The 20,726-nt window shown below is 43.5% G+C and overlaps 1 protein-coding gene across 4 annotated transcripts in view; it reads right to left on the minus strand.

The window, feature by feature from the left end:
• Positions 1-2,078, minus strand: part of ANXA2 (annexin A2) — a 45,332-nt gene extending 43,254 nt beyond the window's left edge. Inside the window, exon 1 of one of the 4 annotated variants that reach the window (XM_036303400.1) lies at positions 2,001-2,078. Coding sequence is in view for 1 of the 4 variants with exons in the window: in XM_036303390.1 (XP_036159283.1) it covers positions 444-513 (70 nt within the window). In the remaining 3 variants the exon portion in view is untranslated. Of the gene's footprint in view, positions 1-443; positions 546-2,000 lie in introns of those variants that run through there. The other 3 variants (XM_036303421.1, XM_036303431.1, XM_036303390.1) reach the window with 3 other exon arrangements.
• Positions 2,079-20,726: the final 18,648 nt, after the last annotated feature.

Genomic DNA, 20,726 nt, shown 5'->3' on the forward strand with positions numbered 1-20,726 from the left:
TTCTAGATGGCCGGAACGCTTCCATTAAACGCGGAGGTAAATGCCCCGCTGACGGCTCCGCTGAGACCTGCGGCTCCCCGGCGGCCACACCCTAACCCCCACCTTGCCCGGAACGCGGGGCCTCCCTCGCACCCCTCCCCTGCGCTGCCTCCCCGGGCTTCCTGAGAGGACTTCGGGAGTGAATGCACGACCCGGTCCCACTGCCCCGCACCCCCAACGCCAGGGCACAACCGGCCCCTCACTCCAGCCCGGACCCCCTGGCCACTGCGCCCCGCTCTCCGCAGAAACCCCGTGCGGACCGTCCCCCAGCCTCTCCGCCCGATGGCCTACAGGTCCCCGTCGCCCGAGCCTCTCTGCAAGGCCGTCTCTCCCCGGCCTCTCCGCGCCCCGCTAGTGCTGCGGGCCCCGGGCCATAGCGGACGGGCAGGGCGCGCCCCGCTTACCTGGGCCGGGCGCCGAGAGCTGTGAGTGTCCCCAGATGCCGAGCGCGGCCGCCTGGCCTGGGTGGGGCATTTATAGCCGCCACATCCTCACTCTGCAGGCGAGGCCCGCCCCGCCCGCCTGCCCCGCCCCGCCCCGCCTCCCCCTTCCCCGTCCGCTCCCACCCGGAGCCAGGCTGACTCACCCTCCCCGACGCGCCCGCCAGGAGGGCAGCCTCGCCCTGGAACGCTCCCCGCTCCACGCTGGAGCGCCCCCCGCCACGGCCCTGCCCTCCAGCAAGGCGCCCCGGAGGCTTCCTCGACGGCCATGGTCTTCCCCCCTTCCCCATTCCAGTTCTCGAGCGCTGCGCGGCGTCCTCGGCCCTGGTTTTGATTAATAAATTCACAAGACTTTAGTAGACTCTGAGCTTAGTTAAGCAACTTTTTTCTTTTTTGGCGTCAATGCAATGGAAGGAAAAATTGTTCCAAGAAACTTAAGTCGTGATTCCCCTGAGCTGGGGCCCTTGGCATCCAGCTCCCCGTTACCGTCTGCAAACATGTTAGCTTAACCTCTGGCCATCAGTTCCCGGGAGGACGGGGGAGGGCGAGCCTGCGGCTCCTGCCCTGCCAAGACTCAGAGCACGCGGGAGGCCAGAGCCGGGACGGGGGACGTGGGAGGGGGTGCAGAAGCCGGGAACCGAGATCCCAGCCCCTCCCGTCCCCGGGAGGCGCCTTTTCCCTGGGAGAGCTCTGCTTTGCTCTCCCAGCCTCTGGGGCCCCCGACTCAGCCCTCGCGCGCCAGGCAGCTCCGCGCGTGCTCCTGGCAGGCCTTCCCGGGCAGGGTGGGGCCGGGGCTTCGGACCTGGATTTCCAACAAAGGAGGTTCCTCCGCTCCTTTTTTCACAACTGTCTGTTTTTCACAGCCACTTAGGCAGCTCCCTGACTTGGTGCTGCGCAGTTTCTCTCACTTTTCTTCTCTGCGGCTTTGCTTCCACAGGCCACAGGGCAACACTAAGCAAACATGGTTTTGTGTGACTGCGCAATACTGGACTCAAACAGGCAGAAATGTTATGCTAAGAGTCCCTGCGCCTTTGGATTCCCTTCTTACACACTCACTTCATGCAGCTCTTTCTCCTAGTCTTGCTTTTGTGTTTTAATCTCCCACCTACCTTTAAAAAAAAATGTTTCTATTGGTATTAGAGAGAGAGGAAGGGAGAGGGAGAGATGGAAAAATCAATGATAAAGAATCATGGATTGGCTGCCTCCTGCAGGCCTCCTACTGGGGATAGAGCCCACAACCCAGCACACCCCCTGCCTGGGAATCAAACAGCGACCTCCTAGTTCAGAGGTCCTCAAACTTTTTAAACAGGGGGCCAGTTCACTGTCCCTCAGACCGTTGGAGGGCCGGACTATAGTTTAAAAAAAAACTATGAACAAATTCCTATGCACACTGCACATATCTTATTTTGAAGTAAAAAAACAAAACTTAAAAAAAAAGGCCCTACTAACTGCAAAATAAAAAAAAAATAGACCTCCTAACTTCAAAAATAAATAAATAAATAAATCCCAACTTGTTCTTACCTCAGTCCTCAGGCAGCAGCAGGCTCTGCACAGGCAAGCTCATGAGTCCTCTGATCACACCTGAGACTGAGAGGAGGAGTCGAGAGACAGAAGGAGGGGAGTGGGAGAATGGGGCGCACATTCCACACATGGCACTGCTGGCCAGCCCAGTCGGCTGCTAAGCAACAGGCAGCAGCGGCAAAAACACCCCGCGGGCCGGATAAATGTTTTCAGCGGGCCGCAGTTTGATGACCCCTGTCCTAGTTCATGGGTCAATGCCCAACCACTGAGCACACCAGCCAGGCTCTCTTTAACATTCATTTTTACTTTCCAGTTGGGCATCATTTCACTCCTGGGAATCAAAAGCGATAGCAAGGCCAAAAGACATTATTGCCATGCCACTTAGCTGCCAAGTCCAGACTGCACATGGGGTCTCAGTACACTCAGCCCAGAGCTCATAGCAACCCTGTTCTTTCACTTGGAATGGTCTATGATAAGCCCTATCAGGAGGACAAACAGAAAGTAATTTTGATACAATTTCTGATTTACATTTATAGCTCTTCAATTTAGGCCCAAAGCCTTCCAGGGCAGAAACTGACTACTTCTACTATAAACATTCTGGGACAGACAGTAATGGTTGGACAGGATTCTACCACCTTTCTCTACTCCTCTAGGCAGATTCCACAGGCTCTTACTCCAAATTGTGCCATGGGTGATAGGTCCTCTACAGAAGATAAGATCTGAGTCCAATCATGTGGAACACATGAAAGCCACCAAGTACACACACACATGTTTCTGTTTATCTTAGGCACCCAGCAAATCCAAACAGCTCTTTGCAGTAGCCAGACTTTGCTTCATGCTACAGAATATACACTGATGTTATTATAAAAATGAAGCAATTAAAAGTCATGGTTTAGAAATAACTGAGGTATGTGGGGCCAACTATGCTAATGTAAAAGAATTTGGCCTGTCCGGTATAGCTAAGCAGATAGAACACAGGCCCCTGGACTGAAGGGTCATGGGTCTGATTCCGGTCAAGGGCATGGTCAAAGGCACATACCTTGGTTGCAGGATCCATCCCCAGCCTGGGGTGCATGTGGGAGGTAATCAGTCCAGTGGAAGTGATGTGTCTCTCACATCCAGGTTTCTCTCTCTATCTCTCCCCCTCTCTTCCTCTCTCTCTAAAAATCAATGGAAAAAATATCCTTGGGTGAGGATTAACAACAACAACAACAAAAACCAACTTACAAATTTCTTAGTGCAAAGAGTCTCTTTTTTTTCTTTCTTTTCTCCTATAGTGTGGGAGAATGTTTACTACAACAGATCTCAGATTACATCTGCTGTTACACATACTGTCCTCAAAGGCCAGAGTTGTTTTGTTCATACTCTCATCTCCTGCACCTCAACACCTCTAATAGTGCCTCACTAGCAATGATAGACACTCACTAAAAGTTATAGGCTAGAATTACTCACCCAGTAACAGAATGTCACAGCAGAATGAAGCTTTAAGAGATTAATTTGCCCAATTCTAAATTTTTATAGATGAAGAAACTGGAGCCCAAATAAAGTTTCCTGCCCAGTCCAGAGATTAAATAATGCACCCAAGTTACTTGTTGCAATGTAACAAATTGCCACCAAAACTTAGTGGTTTAAACATAACCATATATTTGCTCTTGATTTTACAATTTGAACAGGACTCGGTGGGGATAGCTTGGCTCTGTGCCTCAAGATGCTGAGCAGGGCAGCTCAGCTGGGTCTGGAGGAGGGAAAGTGGCTTCGCTTCTTTTGGTGCCTCAGCTGGGGTTCTTAGAATGGCTGAGAGCCAGCTGGATCTTTTTCTTCCCTGACCTCTTATCCTCTAGGTCCTCCTCTCTCTCTGTACCAGGGTAGTTCGTAATGGCAGCTTGCTTTCCAGAAGCAAAAGCTATCACTGCTCTTCGCTTAGAGACCATACAAATATAACCAACAGGCTGGGTTGGCATTGTGGGCTCCAGTTTGCTGATCCTTGCTTTAATTCATTGTCTGATAAGATTTTGGCTTTGCCCTCTGGACTCTTGGCTCCACTCTCCGAGATAGTCTTACCTTTTCCTTACAACTGGCTTAGATTTGTAGCTGGGTAGCTCTCTGCTTCATGCCAGTAGAAACTCAAAGATTCAGAAACCATCTTAAATTTTGAACTTCTGTGTCCAAGATAACAATTCCTTAATTAATACAATTTTCTTTAAAATGATGTGGACTTTCTATAAATCTTATTAAGCTTCACTCCATGCTCTAAAATTCATATCCAATACAATTTTATTAAGCTTCACTCCATGCTCTAAAATTCATATCCAATACAATTTTATCAAAAATCGTGGATCTTCTGTAAATCTTATTGAGGTTTACTCCATGCTCAAAAGTCCACATTCATGAATCTTTCTGAAAACAGACCTCTCTCTCTACTTTGTATTAGGCTATAGTTGAACAATGCATGTAAGATTCATAGAAGCCCTGAAATCATCTTCAAAGTAATATCAAATCTTTCTGAAATCTCAAAAATAAAAAAAGTTTTGTGGCCACCCATGATCTGATCTTTACCCTGAGGCTATACTTACTTTGTAAATTTCCACGTATTTTGTAAATCTTCCACTGGGTAGAATTCTGCTTGAAAACCAAGCATTTCTTTCCTTAGTGCATTTCTTTCTTGTTGTATTTTATCATAAGCAGCTAAAAGAAGACCATTGACACTTTCAACATTCTGAAAATCCCCTTGGCTAGCAGTTCATTGGGCACATTTTCTATTATTCATGTTACCATAGGCAACAATATTGTTAAACATCTGCCAATACATAACCTAGGTTGCCTTTTATCCAACCTCCCATAGCAATTTCCTCATCACTCTTCCAACCTCCACCAACAGTCTTCTCTCTGTTATGACTGCCTGGCAGTAAAGTCAATGTCACATATTTTGGGGTTTTGTTACAGCAACACTCAACATACTAATTTCTATTTCAGTTACCTATTCCCAGAAACAAACCAGCTCCAAATCTTAAAGGCTTAGAACCACCATCAATTATTTGTTCACGACTTTACAAAGGGCAGAGTTCACTGGGTCAGCTCTTCTCTGGTCTAGTTAGCGTTGGCCAGGAAGACCCAGATGAGGCTGCAAGACCCAAAAGGGCCTCTCTCCAGCTGCCAGTTGCTGGTTTTCAAGAGTGAAAGTAGCAGCTGCAGACACAGAACTGGAACAGTGTCACTTCCACTGAAATTCATTGGTCAAAGCAAGTCATATAACCCAGGGAAGGGGAAACAGATGCCACCTCTTCATACAGGTAGTGACATGTGTGCATACTAGTAAATGGAAAGAATTGTTGGCAACCACCTTTGTAGACAATCTACCACATTCCTTAAACTAGTATAATAAGTGGTAGAGCTAAGGCTGGAGTACATTTTTCTGCCTTTCAGTACACTGCTTTTTCCATTACACCGTATTTCTCACATATCACCATTGCTTCAGTGAGACACAGTTGCCTCCAAACCTTCTACCTTCTGTGCTTTAGATTCTCACTAACCACCAAGCTGTTATTTCCTTGAACCGTGTTATATGCAATCAGTATATAATAATGTCTTGTACTTGAAGTTGTGGCCAGAAGAGGAACAAAAAAAATCTATCTGGATAATCCAACAGCCAAATAATAGGCATTCTAGGAAAAAAGAATAGGCAAAATGGAGGGGGAGAAAATCATCACAAAATAATTAAAGACAATTTCTAGAACTCAAGGCCATGAGTTTTTAGATTGAAAAAGCCACAATAAATGGAAAACAGTCCCAAGGCAGATTATCATGAAAGTTTAGAATACTGGGTGAGGACAGGGGCAAGGTCCTGAAAGATTCCAGAGAGATGAAAAAATGGTCATATATGCAGGGTAAGAAATAGGAATGATATTATACTCAATATTCAGATCCTGGTTTCTAAATACCATTCCCCAGTAAATGAGTCAGTTCTCCTTGGAGAAACAGCTGGCTTCAGAGATCAGACAGAGAAAAGATATGGTGAGCTTTGTGCTAAACAACTGATGGGAACATGTGGAAAAGTCAATTTGAAGGGGCTCTCACTGGTTAAAATTTGGAATAATTTAGCATCACATTGGATAATTATAGGAATTGATTATATCATACTGACTAGTCTAAACTGATGGTAAAAAAAAAAAATACACAAAAAGATGGGATAGGGAAAGCTCTTATTCACAAAATAATGCCAACTTATACCTGTATCTGAAAAGATAATCATTACTTTGCAAGTAGATTCCATACCAAGAAAACTATAAACCAAGAATGCATACATAATAAACACGTCTCAAAGATGCTGTTTATGCCAGGATGCCCTGTATTCATTTCCTGGAGTTGCCATAACAAATGACCAAAAACCAGGTGGTTAAAAACAACAGAATTCATTCTCTCAGAGTCTGGAGGCCAGAAGTCTGAAATCAAGGTATCAACAGTGCCACACGGCTCTGGGGGCTCTAAGGGAGATTCATGCCTGGTCTCTTCCCGCTTCTCGTGGCTGTTCCTTCACATCACTCCAGTCTCTGCCTCCATCTTCACAAGGCCTCTTCTCAGCTTCTGTGTCTTCCCACTTCTGTCTCTTATAAGAACACTTGTCACTGGATTTAGGAACAAACTAGATAATCAAGGATGCTCTCATCTTGAGACCCATCACTTCATTATATGTGCAAAGACCCTTTTTCCAGATACGGATATAGTCGCAGATTCTGAGGTTTAGGATGTGGTCACATATTTGGGGGCCACCATTCATTCTAGTACACACCTTTTCCAAGAAGTACTGGATCTAGAAAATGGGATTACTGCAAAAATAAATGAGTAGAGCCGGGCCGGTGTGGCTCAGTGATTGAGCATCAACCTATGAACCAGGAGGTCACAGTTTGATTCCCAATCAGGGCACATGTCCAGGTTGCAGGCTTGCTCCCCAGTAGGGGGCATGCAGGAAGCAGTCCAGTAATGATTCTCTCTCTCTCCCTTCCTTTCTGAAATCAATTACAGTATATTTTATAAAAACATAAATTAGAATTTCCAGAATGATGGCGAGGAGAGAACTTGGACCCACAGCTGTTCAGGAGGTACACAGAGTGACCAATTTAAATTGGAGAAGAGAACTGAGGCTCTAACAAGGATACCCAAAAAAGAGTAGGAGGAAGCAATTACTCAATGAGTTTGAAGGTACTGAGAAGAAAGAAACAGCTTTATTGGCTGATTTTGGAATAAATAAGTAAGAGTGACAAGAAAAGTACATATCATATGAAAAGCTCAAGGAAAACAAAAAATTATTGCAGAGTCCTCTACATTGAATGTGTGTGTCCTCCAAAAATTCACACATGGAAACCTAATCCTCCCTGGGAGGGTATTTGAAGGTGGGGCCTTTGGGAAGTGATTAGGCCTCCTGTGGGATTAGTACCCTTAGAAGAGGCCCCAGATCATGCCCATGTGAAGTTACAGGGAGAAAACGGCTGTCCATGGACCAGGAAGTGGGTCTTCACCAGACCTTGATCTTGAAATTTCCATTCTCCGGAACTGTGAGAAATAAATTTATGTTGCTTATAAACTATGCAATCTATGGTGGTTTATTGTAGCAGCCTGAACAGACTAAAACACAACGTATTACAGTCTCCAAAGATGACCATGGTAATATTTTCCATCTTGTATGCTCTTCTAGAATTTCTTCACTTCCCAGCAGGAGTGTATGCCCACTCCCCTTGAACTTCATGACCCGTTGTGAATTATTTGACCAACAGAATACAGCAGAAGTGATGCTGTGACTTCTGAGGCTAGATCATGGATGCATTTCTATCTTGTTTACTTGGGACATGTGCCTTGGAATCCAGCCACCATGCCATGAGGAAGCCCAAGCAGCCTGTGGAGAGGAACCAAAGTCCTCAGCTGACAGCCAGGACCATCTTGCCAGCTATGTGAGCCACCTTGAAAGTGGATTGTCCAGCCTCCTCCTGAGCCGCCCTAGCTGAGGCTGCATGGAGCAGAGAAAAGCATCTCCCACTAAGCTCTAGCCAAACTGCACACTAGGAAGCAAAACACATTCTTATTGTTATAAGAAACTAAATTCCAAGTCCGTTAGTTATGCAGCAATATACAACTGAAACAGTTACCATGAGAGGGAAATATAAACATAGTGCATTAAAAGGCTCAGGTTATGTTTCTATAATCAAAATTCTGCAAAAATATTTAGACAAAAATGATGCAACCATTTTTAGAGTATGTGGGTATGTATATAAAAAGATGTATTTTTCATAGTAGACAATAGATACTATTTAAAACTGAGAAATTAGAAAACACTGGCATGTTATTTAGAAATATATTGGTGAATCTCCATAAGAAATTAGCTGCAAGTGTTGAAAATGTTTGGCTTTGGAGAGCAGAAATTGTGGGTATTGTGGATCAAGGTAACTGCTATCTGGGAGTGTGTGAGTGTGAGTGAGTGTGTGAGTGTGTGTGTGTGTGTGTGTGTGTGTGTGTGTGTAAGCTATGAAAGAAAGTATAAGTTCCCCACTCAACATATATTTTTATTTTTTTCCTTAGCAACAAACACACTGTTGTTTTTTCCCCCAGTGGTTAGTTAGCATGTACTAAGCTAAAAGATTACAGTCTTCAACTTCTTTTGGAATTAAATGTGTTGATTTAACTAAATTCTGGCCAAGAAGAAGCCAATGAAATTTATAAGGTACAGTTTCAATAAAACCACTTTAAAGAGAAAACAGTTGACATAGCTTCCCCCCCGCCTTCCCTGCCCCTTATTTCCTCCTATTTCCTTTACCTACTACTTGATGTGATGGCTGGAGCTCTCTCCATTACCATGGACCTTGAGGAAAACTAGAAGATGGAAAGTAGGCACGAAGGATGAAAAACCAAAAACTTGAGGATAAAAACAAAAGCACAGGAGGAAAGGTAGAAGGAGACCGTTTCCCTGATGACTGAAATCATCAGTTCAACCCTGGACTGCTTTCCTTCAGATATCCTATATAATAAAAACGTAATATGCAAATCAACAGAACCACAGAACGCCTGGTCACTATGACACACACTGACCACCAGGGGGCAGACACTCAATGCAGGAGCGCTCAAAGCAGGTGCTCCCCACAGGGGGAGCACCGCTCAGCCAGAAGCCAGGCTCACGGCTAGCAAGTGCAGCAGTGGTGGTGGGAGCCTCTCCTGCCTCCGCTGCAGGCAGGTGTTAAGGAGCAAGGGTCCCAGACTGCGAGAGCCCTGGACTGTGTGAGGGATGTCTGACTGCTGGCTTAGGCAGACATCCCCCGAGGGGTCCCAGACTGCAAGAGGTCACAGGCTGGGCTGAGGGGACCCCTCCTTCACCCAGTGCACAAATCTTGTGCACCGGGCCTCTAGTGTTTTATATAAAAGAAAAACACATTTCTACCTTATTTAAATTACTTATTTCCAGTCTCTGTTACTAACAAATTTAACTCTAACTGATATACAACTATATAGACTTCTTATGTAAATATGTGTCTTTTAGAAATATTCACACGTATAACTTGGCTAAAGATAAAAATTAAAAGAGGAAGGAAAGAAAGAAGGAAAGGAGGGAGGGAGGGAGGGAGGGGGGAAAGATAATCAGAGAATGAGTGAACACACATGGGATTTGGACTGAGCTGGTCCCAGGTTCTCGTTCTGTTCCTGCTTCTTCCTGGCCAGATGGAGTTTTAAAAACCTGTTTTCTAATTTATGGAATGGCAGGACCATTGTAAAGATTAGACAAGGTATAAAAAGTGCCTGGTAGGTGTTGAAGAAGTAGCAGTTATTTCATTAGTTTTTGGGTGTTTTCAGCATCTAGCCCTGCTGAACTCATGGTAAACTTTTCAATAAACTATTGTTGAATTAAGATATCATGACCGAAATCCCACAAAGTGCTCTTGGTGTGGACAAACCACAATGTCTATTTTCAGGGAAACAAGTGCAGTGGCTCCAACCTCTCTTTCCCAGCTGTAACTGATACTTTTGTTTCAATTCTTGCTCTACAGGCATCCAGAATTACCTTTCTAAAAAAATAGTTCTGATTATATGACTCCTCCTAAAACCCTTTCTATGGGGTCTGACCTCCCTGGTGGTCTTATTTCTCACACCTTTCCCCCTCACTCCCATCATGCACCACTGCCAAGCACATTCACGCTCCATGCCTTTCTCCATGCTGTTCCCCTGCCTGGAATGCCTTTCCCGTTTTCCTCAATGGTGAACCTTGCCTCATCATCAGCCTTAGAGCAAATATTATTTTCTCATGAAGGAAAGCCTTTCCCAAGCCCTTCAGGCAGATGTGGCTCTAATCTGCTTCTCTTTGCAATTTTCATAAACCTCTCCTCTCTCAGTTGTCAACTTGCATCGTTGTAGTTTATTTATTGGTCTCTGTAACCAGGCAGGAGCTCCCTAAGGAGAGGCATTTGCTTGTTTCCTATTGTGCTGACATTGTCTTTCCAGTACCTGTTACTATTGGACTTCTCTCCACAAATGCACTACATTGCTCTCATTTCTCCTTATGCTCACCTGCCAAAAATTAAAAAGTTGATAGTATCCAGTGCCGTTGGAAATGGGTGAGTTGGGAATTCTCACATGCTATGGTGGGAAGGCAATGCAGTAGTATCTATCAATGTTTAAGATGTCCATGTCCTTGAAATCAGTGACTTTGCTTCTAGAAAGCTATCCTGAAGAGTGTCAGACATGACCACAACGGTGTGTGTATAAGGATGTTCACTGCAGCCTTTTAAAGTTTAAAGACCCTTAGTGCTCATGAGTGAGGCCAAATTAAAATTAATTATGGAAAAATGTGTACAGTCCGATGGCCTGAAGCTGCTGAAGAGAATGGAATAGATGAATATGATCCGACATGGATGTATTTAAAAAATACAGTGTTAAGTGGAAGGACAAGGAGAATGTGGGCTAGATTGTGTCTTGCCGGCATCGTGTGTGGCAAAGCTGATAAAAAAACATTACGAAAATAAATTTGGCTAAAGATGCCCACTGCATCGTGATCATTCTCATATGCACTCGCTGGGATGCTGGGATGCTTTCTGAGCCCTCAGCATCTGAGTTCTTAACTCAGCACATTGGACACATTTTTGTGGTTTGGCAAGGTGGGGGATGAACATTTCAAACTCTACCAGCATCTATTATGTCTTTAAGCAGCATTTCCACATAATGTCGCACAAAAAATGTGCAAATACTTAAGTGCTCAGTGTCTGCTATCAGTGGAAAAATTGGAATTCTGTAATAAAAGATACATCTCCTAGTTATAAGCATTTTCTCAAAAGAGGACAGTATTTTTCATAAAATAAAATATGTAGTGTGAGTATGAAAATGCCCACACAAAGGTAGCTACACTTTGAATGTTTTCATCTTTATTAAGTAACCACTAAATATATGTGGAGTGTTTTGGATATTTTAAAACTCTTATGTTGGCTGAGTTAATAAAAAATCAATTAGACTAATATGGCTATTTTGACTCTATTTATATTAATATTTATGTTATGTACATTTACATATGTGTGTTGGTGTATATATGTATATACACGTATATGTAAATATTTGGAAGGATATACACCAAACTGATATTGGTTACTTTGGGGAAAGAAGAAAATGATATATTTGTATAAAGGAGAATGTTCACCTTTTATTATATACACTTTAAAAAATATTATTTAAGCTTTGTTAGCAATGAATACATATTACATCTATAATTTTAAACCGTTGAAAAAAGATATATAGCTAGTATAAAAAAGGCTTCCTTCTTACAAATTAAAATTATGACAGTCCATGCCAGGCTTTAGGGAAAACTTTAATTTTCTGGATGACATTTTTCATATATATCCTATAATACACAGTTTAAAAACTTTAGGGGACAAGTTGTATGTCATAGCACCCTCTGCCAACAAAGAAAACACTAAATATAGTAAAATTTCATTTGGTTTTGATTCCTCTAATAATAATCTATGATAATGCAACCTAAGTGGGATCAAATCTTATATAGTTCACATAATGTTTGAAAGGAAAGGTTTGATAAGCAAATTAATATAATAAATATGATGAATTTTTGCATGAGGTGTAGGGGAAGGGTAGAAGGGGCTTCTTTGTTATTCATGAAACTTTGTCTTACCCGTAGTACATCCTTATCTCATGGCACTATGACTGTTACTGTCAGGCTGCACCCTCAGACTGGGAGCTTCTGTTCATCTTTGCAACCCCAGCTCCTCACTCAGTATGAAGCCATAACAGGCTCTGCATCTTCAGAGACCTGACTGTTGAGTTGTGCTCTATTCCTGAGTCCTGTGCTAATAAACACAGATCTCAGGAGGCAGGGCTTCTGGTCCTATCCTAATTGGGTGTGCTTGGACAAATCACCTAGGCCAACCATGTCAAACTCAAAGGCTAACATGGGCCAAATAAACAAGGTTTAAGTTTATGTGGGCTGCAAAAAATCAAAAGCTTCAATTTTCATAGAAACGTAGGTTTATTTCGATAGAGACATGCTGAATACAAAGGGCTCAAATAAATGAGTAATTGTTAACATAAAATAATAGAACATCTTAATAAAAATTAATATTTTTCTTGAACATTAACTTACCAGACACTGAATAACTGCACAAATTAATAAGCACAATGCAAATAAAGCTATTTTTCTTGTTCTCCGAAAGCGAAATAGTTCCTGTTGCTTACACCAAACAAGTCAGTCCAAGGCTAATGACATGGCCATCGGCTGCTAAAATATTCGCTGCTAATATTAGTGGGGAGAAATGGTGAGCCTGCACGCAAGGTGCGTAAGGGAAATGAATGCAACACGATTATTGTAATCAGTCACTAGCGAACGTTGTAGTTCGTTATTAATAATTATGCATAACAGTATATTGTAAAAGTTAAGTTATGAAATTTTTATTAAAATATTTCTTACATACCGTTATATTGGCTGGGCCACAAAAATATTCATTGTGGGCTGCATGCGGGCTGTGGGCCTTGAGTTTGACATGCTTGACCTAGGCTCTCTGGGTAGGTTTCTTACCTGGAAAATGAGGGTGATATATATATTTAATTGATTTTGGAGAGGAGGAGAGAGGGAGAGAGAGAGATGGAAACATCAATGATGAGAGAGAATCATTGATTGGTTGCCTCCTGCACACCCCCTAGTGGGGATTGAGCCCACAGCCGTGGCATATGCCCAGATCAGGAATGGAGCTGTGACCTCCTGGTTTATAGGTCGATGCTCAACCACTGAGCCATATGGGTGGGGAAAAAAATGAGAAAAATCTTCAAGTTCCCTTTTAGCTGTAATACTCAGTACTTAATATGCAAATGTAATAGATTTAGGTACATTAATTGTATACATGCACATGGATGTTACCAAACATAAACACGTTTTATCTATTCATTAAAAAAGGCCCAATAGGATTTCTAAATGGAATTACTTTGAATTACTAAATTACATCTCTTTACAAGTAGATCAAGAAATAATTTTTATCAAATATGATTGACCTTATGTCTCTGTGTTCCATTTTTTTTTTGTCCAAAATGGGATGAATATCCCTTGTAAAACCGAAAATATCCACATAAAATTGTTACTTTAATTTAGACTCTTTGGATCATGGGACCTTAGCATGGTTTTAGTCCCTACATTATTCAAATGTAGAGCTGCAATCAAGAAATATCACTTTAAAGTAAAATGAGGCTGTCCAGAATATTATACAAATAAACCACAGCAACTATTGAATATCTTTAATATTGCAAAGGAACCTAGACTTCTAATAATGTGAACCTGTGATAACACTCAGGTCACTAGATACGGGGATTACTCTGGGGACACAAGAATGTAGATGCTATCACTATCCATGCGGCACAAACATCCCTACTCACTGTAAGGGGGCACAGGCAAAAAGCAGGCAGCATGATGCCAGTTTGACAACCCGAGAGGCTAGAGTTGGGGCAGGGATGCTATGAAAGGACATCGGAAGCTGGGGTAGAGCTCAGCTAAGTACCAAGGGAGGAGCTAAGGACACTATGATTTGTTAAAAAGTCCAAAAGACAGGAGCAGAGTTTGAACAGGAGATGAAGACATGGTTCTGCAGCAGGAACAGCACAGAAGCAAGTCCGAGGGAAGCAAGGAAAATGGTGGAGGGGCTGCAAGTGGGGCTAACGTGTCCTTGTCTCTGTGGCTCAAGGATAAGTGATGCCTGGGGGTCAGACTTGATGGACACGAAGGGGATATGGATGCTAAATCAGCTTTGCTATTTCTTGAAAGAACAACATAATAGAGAACAAGGAGGAGGAGGATACAGTAAACCCTCCATTTTGTGTACCTCGATTTAATGGACTTCAGATTTAACAGACAAAATTTCCGGTCCATATGTCATATGTGAAAATTAACACCCTGTTAATTTTAAAATGCTTTCAATCAAGATTTGCTTACAATTAAATTAATACGTTATTTTTTGTTATTAATTCACTGTTATTTTTAACAAATTTTAGTGAACAGGCTATATTTTGGAAAAAATACTGCAGTAATTTTGCTGACATAAATAAATATTACATATCTACAACTATCTACACTAATAAAAGAGAAAAATGGTAATTGGCATACAGTGCTACCCTTTTCATTGGCTAATCAGGGCTATATGCAAATTAACTGCCAACTAAGATGGCAGTTAACTGCCAACAAGATGGCAGTTAATTTGCATATGTAGGCACAATGCAGGGAGGCAAAAGGGAAAGCAGGAAGAAGCCCCCTGCCACTGACAGTGATCGGAAACCCAGGGGGGAGCTAAGAAGTGGGGGGCAGGGCAAAGGCGGCCCGGGGGCCGCCTTTGCCCTGCCCCCCAGCCATGATTGGAGAATCAGGTGCCTTTGCCGCCCTGGCCAGTGATAGCAGGAAGTAGGGGTGGAGCCAGCAATGGGAGCTGGGCACGGTCGAAGCTGGCAGTCCCGGGAGCTAGGGGTCCCTTGCCTGGGCCTAAAGTGGAGCTCACGATCGCGGGGCCGCTGCAGCTGCGGGTCCCCGCTGCCCGAGCCAGACGCCTCAGCCAGAGGCATTAGGCCTGGGCAGGGGCGGAGCCTGCAACCGCGGGGAGCTGGGGGTCCCCTGCCCAGGCCTGACACCTCTGCCGGAGGCCTCAGGCCTGGTCAAGGGGCCGATCTGGTGATTGGTGATCGGAGGGTGATGAGGGTCAACTCCTCTGGCTGAGGCATCAGGCCTGGGTAGGGGGCGGAGCCGGGGATTGGAGGGATATGATGGTCCCCTTGCCCAGGCCTGAAGCCTGGGTCAGAGGCGTCAGGCTTGGGCGGGGGGTGGAGCAAGCGATCAGAGGGAGATGGGGGTCCCCTGCCCAGGCATGATTCCTGGGCCAGAGGCCTCAGGCCTGGGCAGGGGTCAGAGCCAGTGATCGGGGGGAGATGGGGGTCCCCTGTCCAAGCCTGACACCTCTGGCGGAGGCGTCAGGCCTGGGCAAGGGGCCGATCAGGCGATTGGAGGGTGATGGGGGGTCTACGCCTCTGGCCGAGGCATCAGGCCTGGGCTGGGGGCAGAACCAGTGATGGGGGGAAATGAGGGTCCCCTGCCCAGGCCTGACACCTCTGTCAGATTGGAGGGTGATGGGGGTCAACGCCTGAGGGCTCCCAGTATGTGAGAGGGGGCAGGCTGGGCTGAGGGACACTCCCCCCCCCCCCACACACACACCCAGTGCACGAATTTCGTGCACCGGGCCCCTAGTAGTCTACATATCTAAGAGTCGCCAGTCTTAAACGTTGGGCAAATGATTAGCTCGTGATCACACTGCATTGGACACAGTAACTGGTTCTGTTTTCATGTGGCGTGACTTTCTGCAGCAGTTTGAATGCCTGCAAGCAGATGTTCCCACATGTGCTAAGCCACACCCAGCCGTGTGCATTTGTTTACTCTCAGTGACTGGTGAATGTATGCATTTATTAGATCTATTCAGGATAAATTTAAAATTAAAGTAATGCATATAGAAAAATTTTCTGTGAAATTAAAGTTTTCATACATAATTTTAATTACACAAACATGTCTACACAAGTAAAAGCAGGTAAACTAACTAATTTGTCAATTTTTTTAACATATGCATTCAGAAGACCAACTCTATTATATAACGGACGTTCGCCGGAATTAGTCCGTTATATCAAAGTTTTACTGTACCGTGTGATTGTAGCAGAGAGAGGCGGATCGACAGGTACTCCTGGCCTAGGCACACCTATAATCTCTTGACATCTCTCTCTTACTTTCTGCATCTGCGAACAGGACAGTTTAGCCCAGGTCATCTGTAAAGTCCTTGCTAGCTCTTAAATGTGTAGTCTTCCTAAAACAGTCTCAGATTCTATAAGACTTGGTTAACACAACCACGGAAAGGTTCATAATCCAACTTCAGTACTCAGGGAGTAGACATTGAGCTCTACTCCTTTAACACTTTAGCATCTGGTTTTCCTGGGGCCCTTGATCAGAATTCCTGATTAATTCCAATAGGGTAGATCTCAGCGTTATGCTAGAAGCAAAAGACAAACAGATGGGTGAGGTGCTCTAATCAGCTCTGGCTGTAGTTTCTCTCTCTCTCTCTCTCTCTCTCTCTCTCTCTCTCTCTCTCTCTCTCTCTCTCTTTAAATGAGAGGTTAGTCTTCTCCAAATCCCATGATCCACTCCCTAATTAGGCGATGAGCCAGATGATTTCACTGGTCTTTCCCTTCTCTGGTTACTATGATTCATCAGCTATAGCAACTAGGGTGGGGTGGAAAAAACACACAACTCTAGTATGCAGGTTATGTTGGAGCTCAAAAGAAGAAAAACTGTTAAGTTTGTAAAAAAATGGAAAAATGTAACTCAGAATATGCCTAACTTGGAAATATTTTCTGAAAGGTCTCTCTATATCCAGCACCTCCTATTTTTTCTCTTCACAGTTATTAATTACATGAACTTCTGTATTTAGCAAGTGCTTTACAAATATTTTTCTATGAAATTGGTAAAATGCTTATTTTAGTACAGATGGAAGCCTAGGTGGTTTTGATCACTTGTGTTCCTGAGAAAGCTGCCAGTGTCTGACCATAAAAATCAAGGAATTCTCACGACAAATTCATTTGATTTAACAAACATTGAGCACCCACTATTCGCTAGGCCCCAGGGCAGGACTGTATAGCAGAAGCAAACTAGCAAGAAGCAAGGTAACTCCAACCTTATGGTCTAGTGGAGGTAACTAAGTAATCATAATTTGACAAATACATCAGAAATGAAATCAAAGGGCTAGAGGAGCCCAACCGATGAACGAAAAATCTGCCAGGAGCAGTTCCCCAATCGGTGAAAGGAAGTCACACATTCCATCTGGGCCAGTGCAGTCAGTTACTCATAGCTGTTAAAGTCATTGCGTAAGCATAAAAGAGGAAATGTCACATATACCAGTGTATTCAATATCCAAAGGGAGTGTCACTGCAGAGAGGTGTGGCTGTTAATTTTAAAAGGAACATTCCAGTATAGAAATAGGCAGAGAGGATTAGCCTCTAGAGAAGGCATATATTTACTTAATGCCACCATTGTGAAGTATTTTTGGAACTTCTCTACTAAAGTATTACCCTAGAGCCTAAGGCAAATTCTGGTCACTTGAGAGGAGTTTGGGGAAACATTTAAAGGTCATTCTTGAGCCGAGGCTCATGACTAAGAGGGCAAAGAATGATAGGAGGAAAGGATATTGCTCACTGGGGTTAAAAATACACGAAGCCATGATCAGACCCTTATATGATTACATTGCTCCATGGACTCAGCAGTATCTATCTATTCTCCAGTTTTAAGAAAGTTTGATCATTCTGATATAAGGTCTGAAGTGGCTATCCATCAGTCCAATAAAAATTTCACAGTTCCTGAGATACCAAATATTCAAAATCACGTAATACTGAAGAATCCATCTTATATAAAAACTGCTGTTTGAAATTTGAACCCTGCTATTTTGGCTTCTGTAAATGCTTGCTTGCTTAAATAATAGAAAAATAAGACTACTCCCATTCCAGAGAGGCCATAAACTATGCCCCAGACAGAGTTGTCAGTGCTGGCACAAGGCCAGACCTTGAGATATGGTCTCATGGCCCCTTCCCAGCATGCAGGCCTTCTTTCTCAGAAGGTCCAGAAGTCTCATTCCAAATTTGGAAGACAAAGAACCAGAAAAAGTATAAATAGGAAAGGCTTCCTCCATGTTGGGGGCCCAGAATTTGAAAGATACATTTTTCTCTGGGTCTACACATAATTATAATAAAATGTAACTCCCTTTCTCTAAGCGTTGCTTGTTTTTTTTCTCCGGTCTTCTGTAACAATACTATTTAAAAGTATTTGTTGCTGTTTTTGCGTGTGAAAATATCCAAAAATAGTGTGGGTTGAAATGAAATCTTCAGTAATAACATACCTCTGGGTGAGGTACTTACACACCAGAAAGAGTCTCAAAAGCCAACCCTCTCACGGCCAAGCTGGTTGAAGTTTCCAATGAATGACATCAGTCTCCTGTAGATTACCATCAAAATGGATTCAGTTACCACCATCAGCCCCTCCCTTTTCCCAAGCCAGTGGCATTCTTGTGGGCAGTCTAGAGAGCTGGAACACACTTAGACACGGCCCCAGACAGCTGCAGAGGAAAGGAGCTCAGAGTTAGTGGATGCAGAGTCGGCCAAAGACCCTGCCAGCCAGTCCCTTTCCTGGATATGCAGTGTTATTCTTCCTTCAGAATCTGAAATCATTCTCAGTTACTAACTACCATTGCTTCTATTAGTATTTTCAAAAATGTGTCTGCTACTACATTATGCACTTAATAAAAGGATCTGCCTTGTATTGTTAAAAAGAGCACATGAAGTGTTCAGACCTATGACACCAAACTGAAGAGCAATGGCTGAGACCCGCAGGGCTGGCAGGGCTGGCAGTGCTGGTCTCATATTACTATGTAGTCTCAACCAAGCCAATTTTCTCTTTCAAGGCTATAGTACTCATTTGAAACATTAACATATATATCACACCAATATCCAAGCATTCTTGGGAGGAGCTCATGGCATGACTTACTTTGACCCTCAAGCTGCTCCACGGAGGGGAACTTGGGTTTCAGTTTGGGCATCTGGGCTCAGCTGCTCAGCTCACTTCCTTTTTATTTTATACTCCAGAGTCCAAGTTTTAAAAGGTTAGGAGAGAGACCAACTAGGTAAAAGTCACTTTTAGAGTAACCTTTTTTAAAAATTGATTTTAGAGAGAGGAAGGGAAGTGGAGGGAGGGAGAGAGGAAAAGAGGCAAGGAAGGAGATAGAGAAACATCGATTTATTATTCCATTTATTTATGCATCCATTGATTTATTCTTGCATGTGTCCTGACCAGGGATCAAACTCATAATCTTGGAGTATCGGGATGATGCTTTAACCAATAGAGCTACCTGGCCAGGGCTAAAGTGGGTGAAGGAATTGTGAAATCACAGTGCATTAGGCTTGAATGTCTCTGTATATGTGTGCATGTTGGGAGCTAATAAAGTGGTAGGGTCAGTTCCTAATTCAGTTTGGCTTTTTATTTTATTTTGTTATTTTTAAAATATATTATTGTTTATTTCAGAGAGGAAGGAAGAAGGACAGAGCAATAGAAACATCAATGATGAGAGAGAATTATTGATCAGCTGTTTCCTGCACACCCCACACTGGGGATCGAGGCTGCAACCGGGAATGTGCCCTTGATCTGAATCGAACCCTCGACCTTTCAGTCTGCAGGTCAACGCTCCATCTACTGAGCCAAGCCAGCTAGGGCTCAGTTTGGCTTTTTTTTTTTTTAAAAAGTGACTTTCCTGGGAGGACACCAACCTTCCCCTACCCTGAGATTTAGAGTCCACTTCCAAATAATATAAATGGAGTTTAATCGCCCAAGGAATTATTTTTGCAAAGATAACCTTACCCTCTAGCTTTGGGCTGTAGAGGATGGAAAGGCATCTGACCCAACTGGTGTGAGAGTCTGCAGTACTTATCACCCTATATCTGATGTCCAACTCCAGTAGATTTAAGATCTCATGGTCTTGGCCACATTCTCACCAATATGGCAGCTATATTTGATAATGAAGAAACAAAGATGACAGATTGCCAAGTAAGATTGATCACTAGAGGCTTTTGTTTCGATTAAAAACTAGCATCCCCTGATGTTCCTGCCTTCAGACTTCCCTAGTTTCCCTTGTACCCCAAATCTATCCTACACAGTATAGCCATGCTTCCCATTATGGACGTTTGACCATGCTGTCTGCCTCTATTGCCACCCCCATTAAAAGCCTTTTGATCATCCCTATCTCAAGACAACACCCACAGTCTCTAATGAGGCACCCAGGGCTTCATATTGAGAAGTTCTTCCCAGAACGCTCCTAGCAGTTCCTTTTGGTCGCTTCACCATGGGCACCTGGCCAGGTCTGAGCCACCCTGGAAGACCTGCTATTCCAACATGCTATACATGTCTGTACCTCTGCAACATTGATCATACTTCGTCTCTCAGCTTGAAATTTCCCTTCCAGTCTGGCAAACTCCTTTCCAGTTTTAGCTCAAATGACATGGCTCATTGATTTAATTTGACAATACTTCACACTTAAACAGTGAGTTAGTTGCAGGTTAAAAAGAACTTTTATATCCATCATTTATTGAAGGCCACTAGTACCTGTAGGATATGCTGGGAAGGCATAAATATCTGGATTTTACGGATGA

The sequence above is a fragment of the Myotis myotis genome, unplaced genomic scaffold (assembly GCF_014108235.1).
Source record: "Myotis myotis isolate mMyoMyo1 unplaced genomic scaffold, mMyoMyo1.p scaffold_m19_p_1, whole genome shotgun sequence".
Lineage (NCBI taxonomy): Eukaryota > Metazoa > Chordata > Mammalia > Chiroptera > Vespertilionidae > Myotis > Myotis myotis.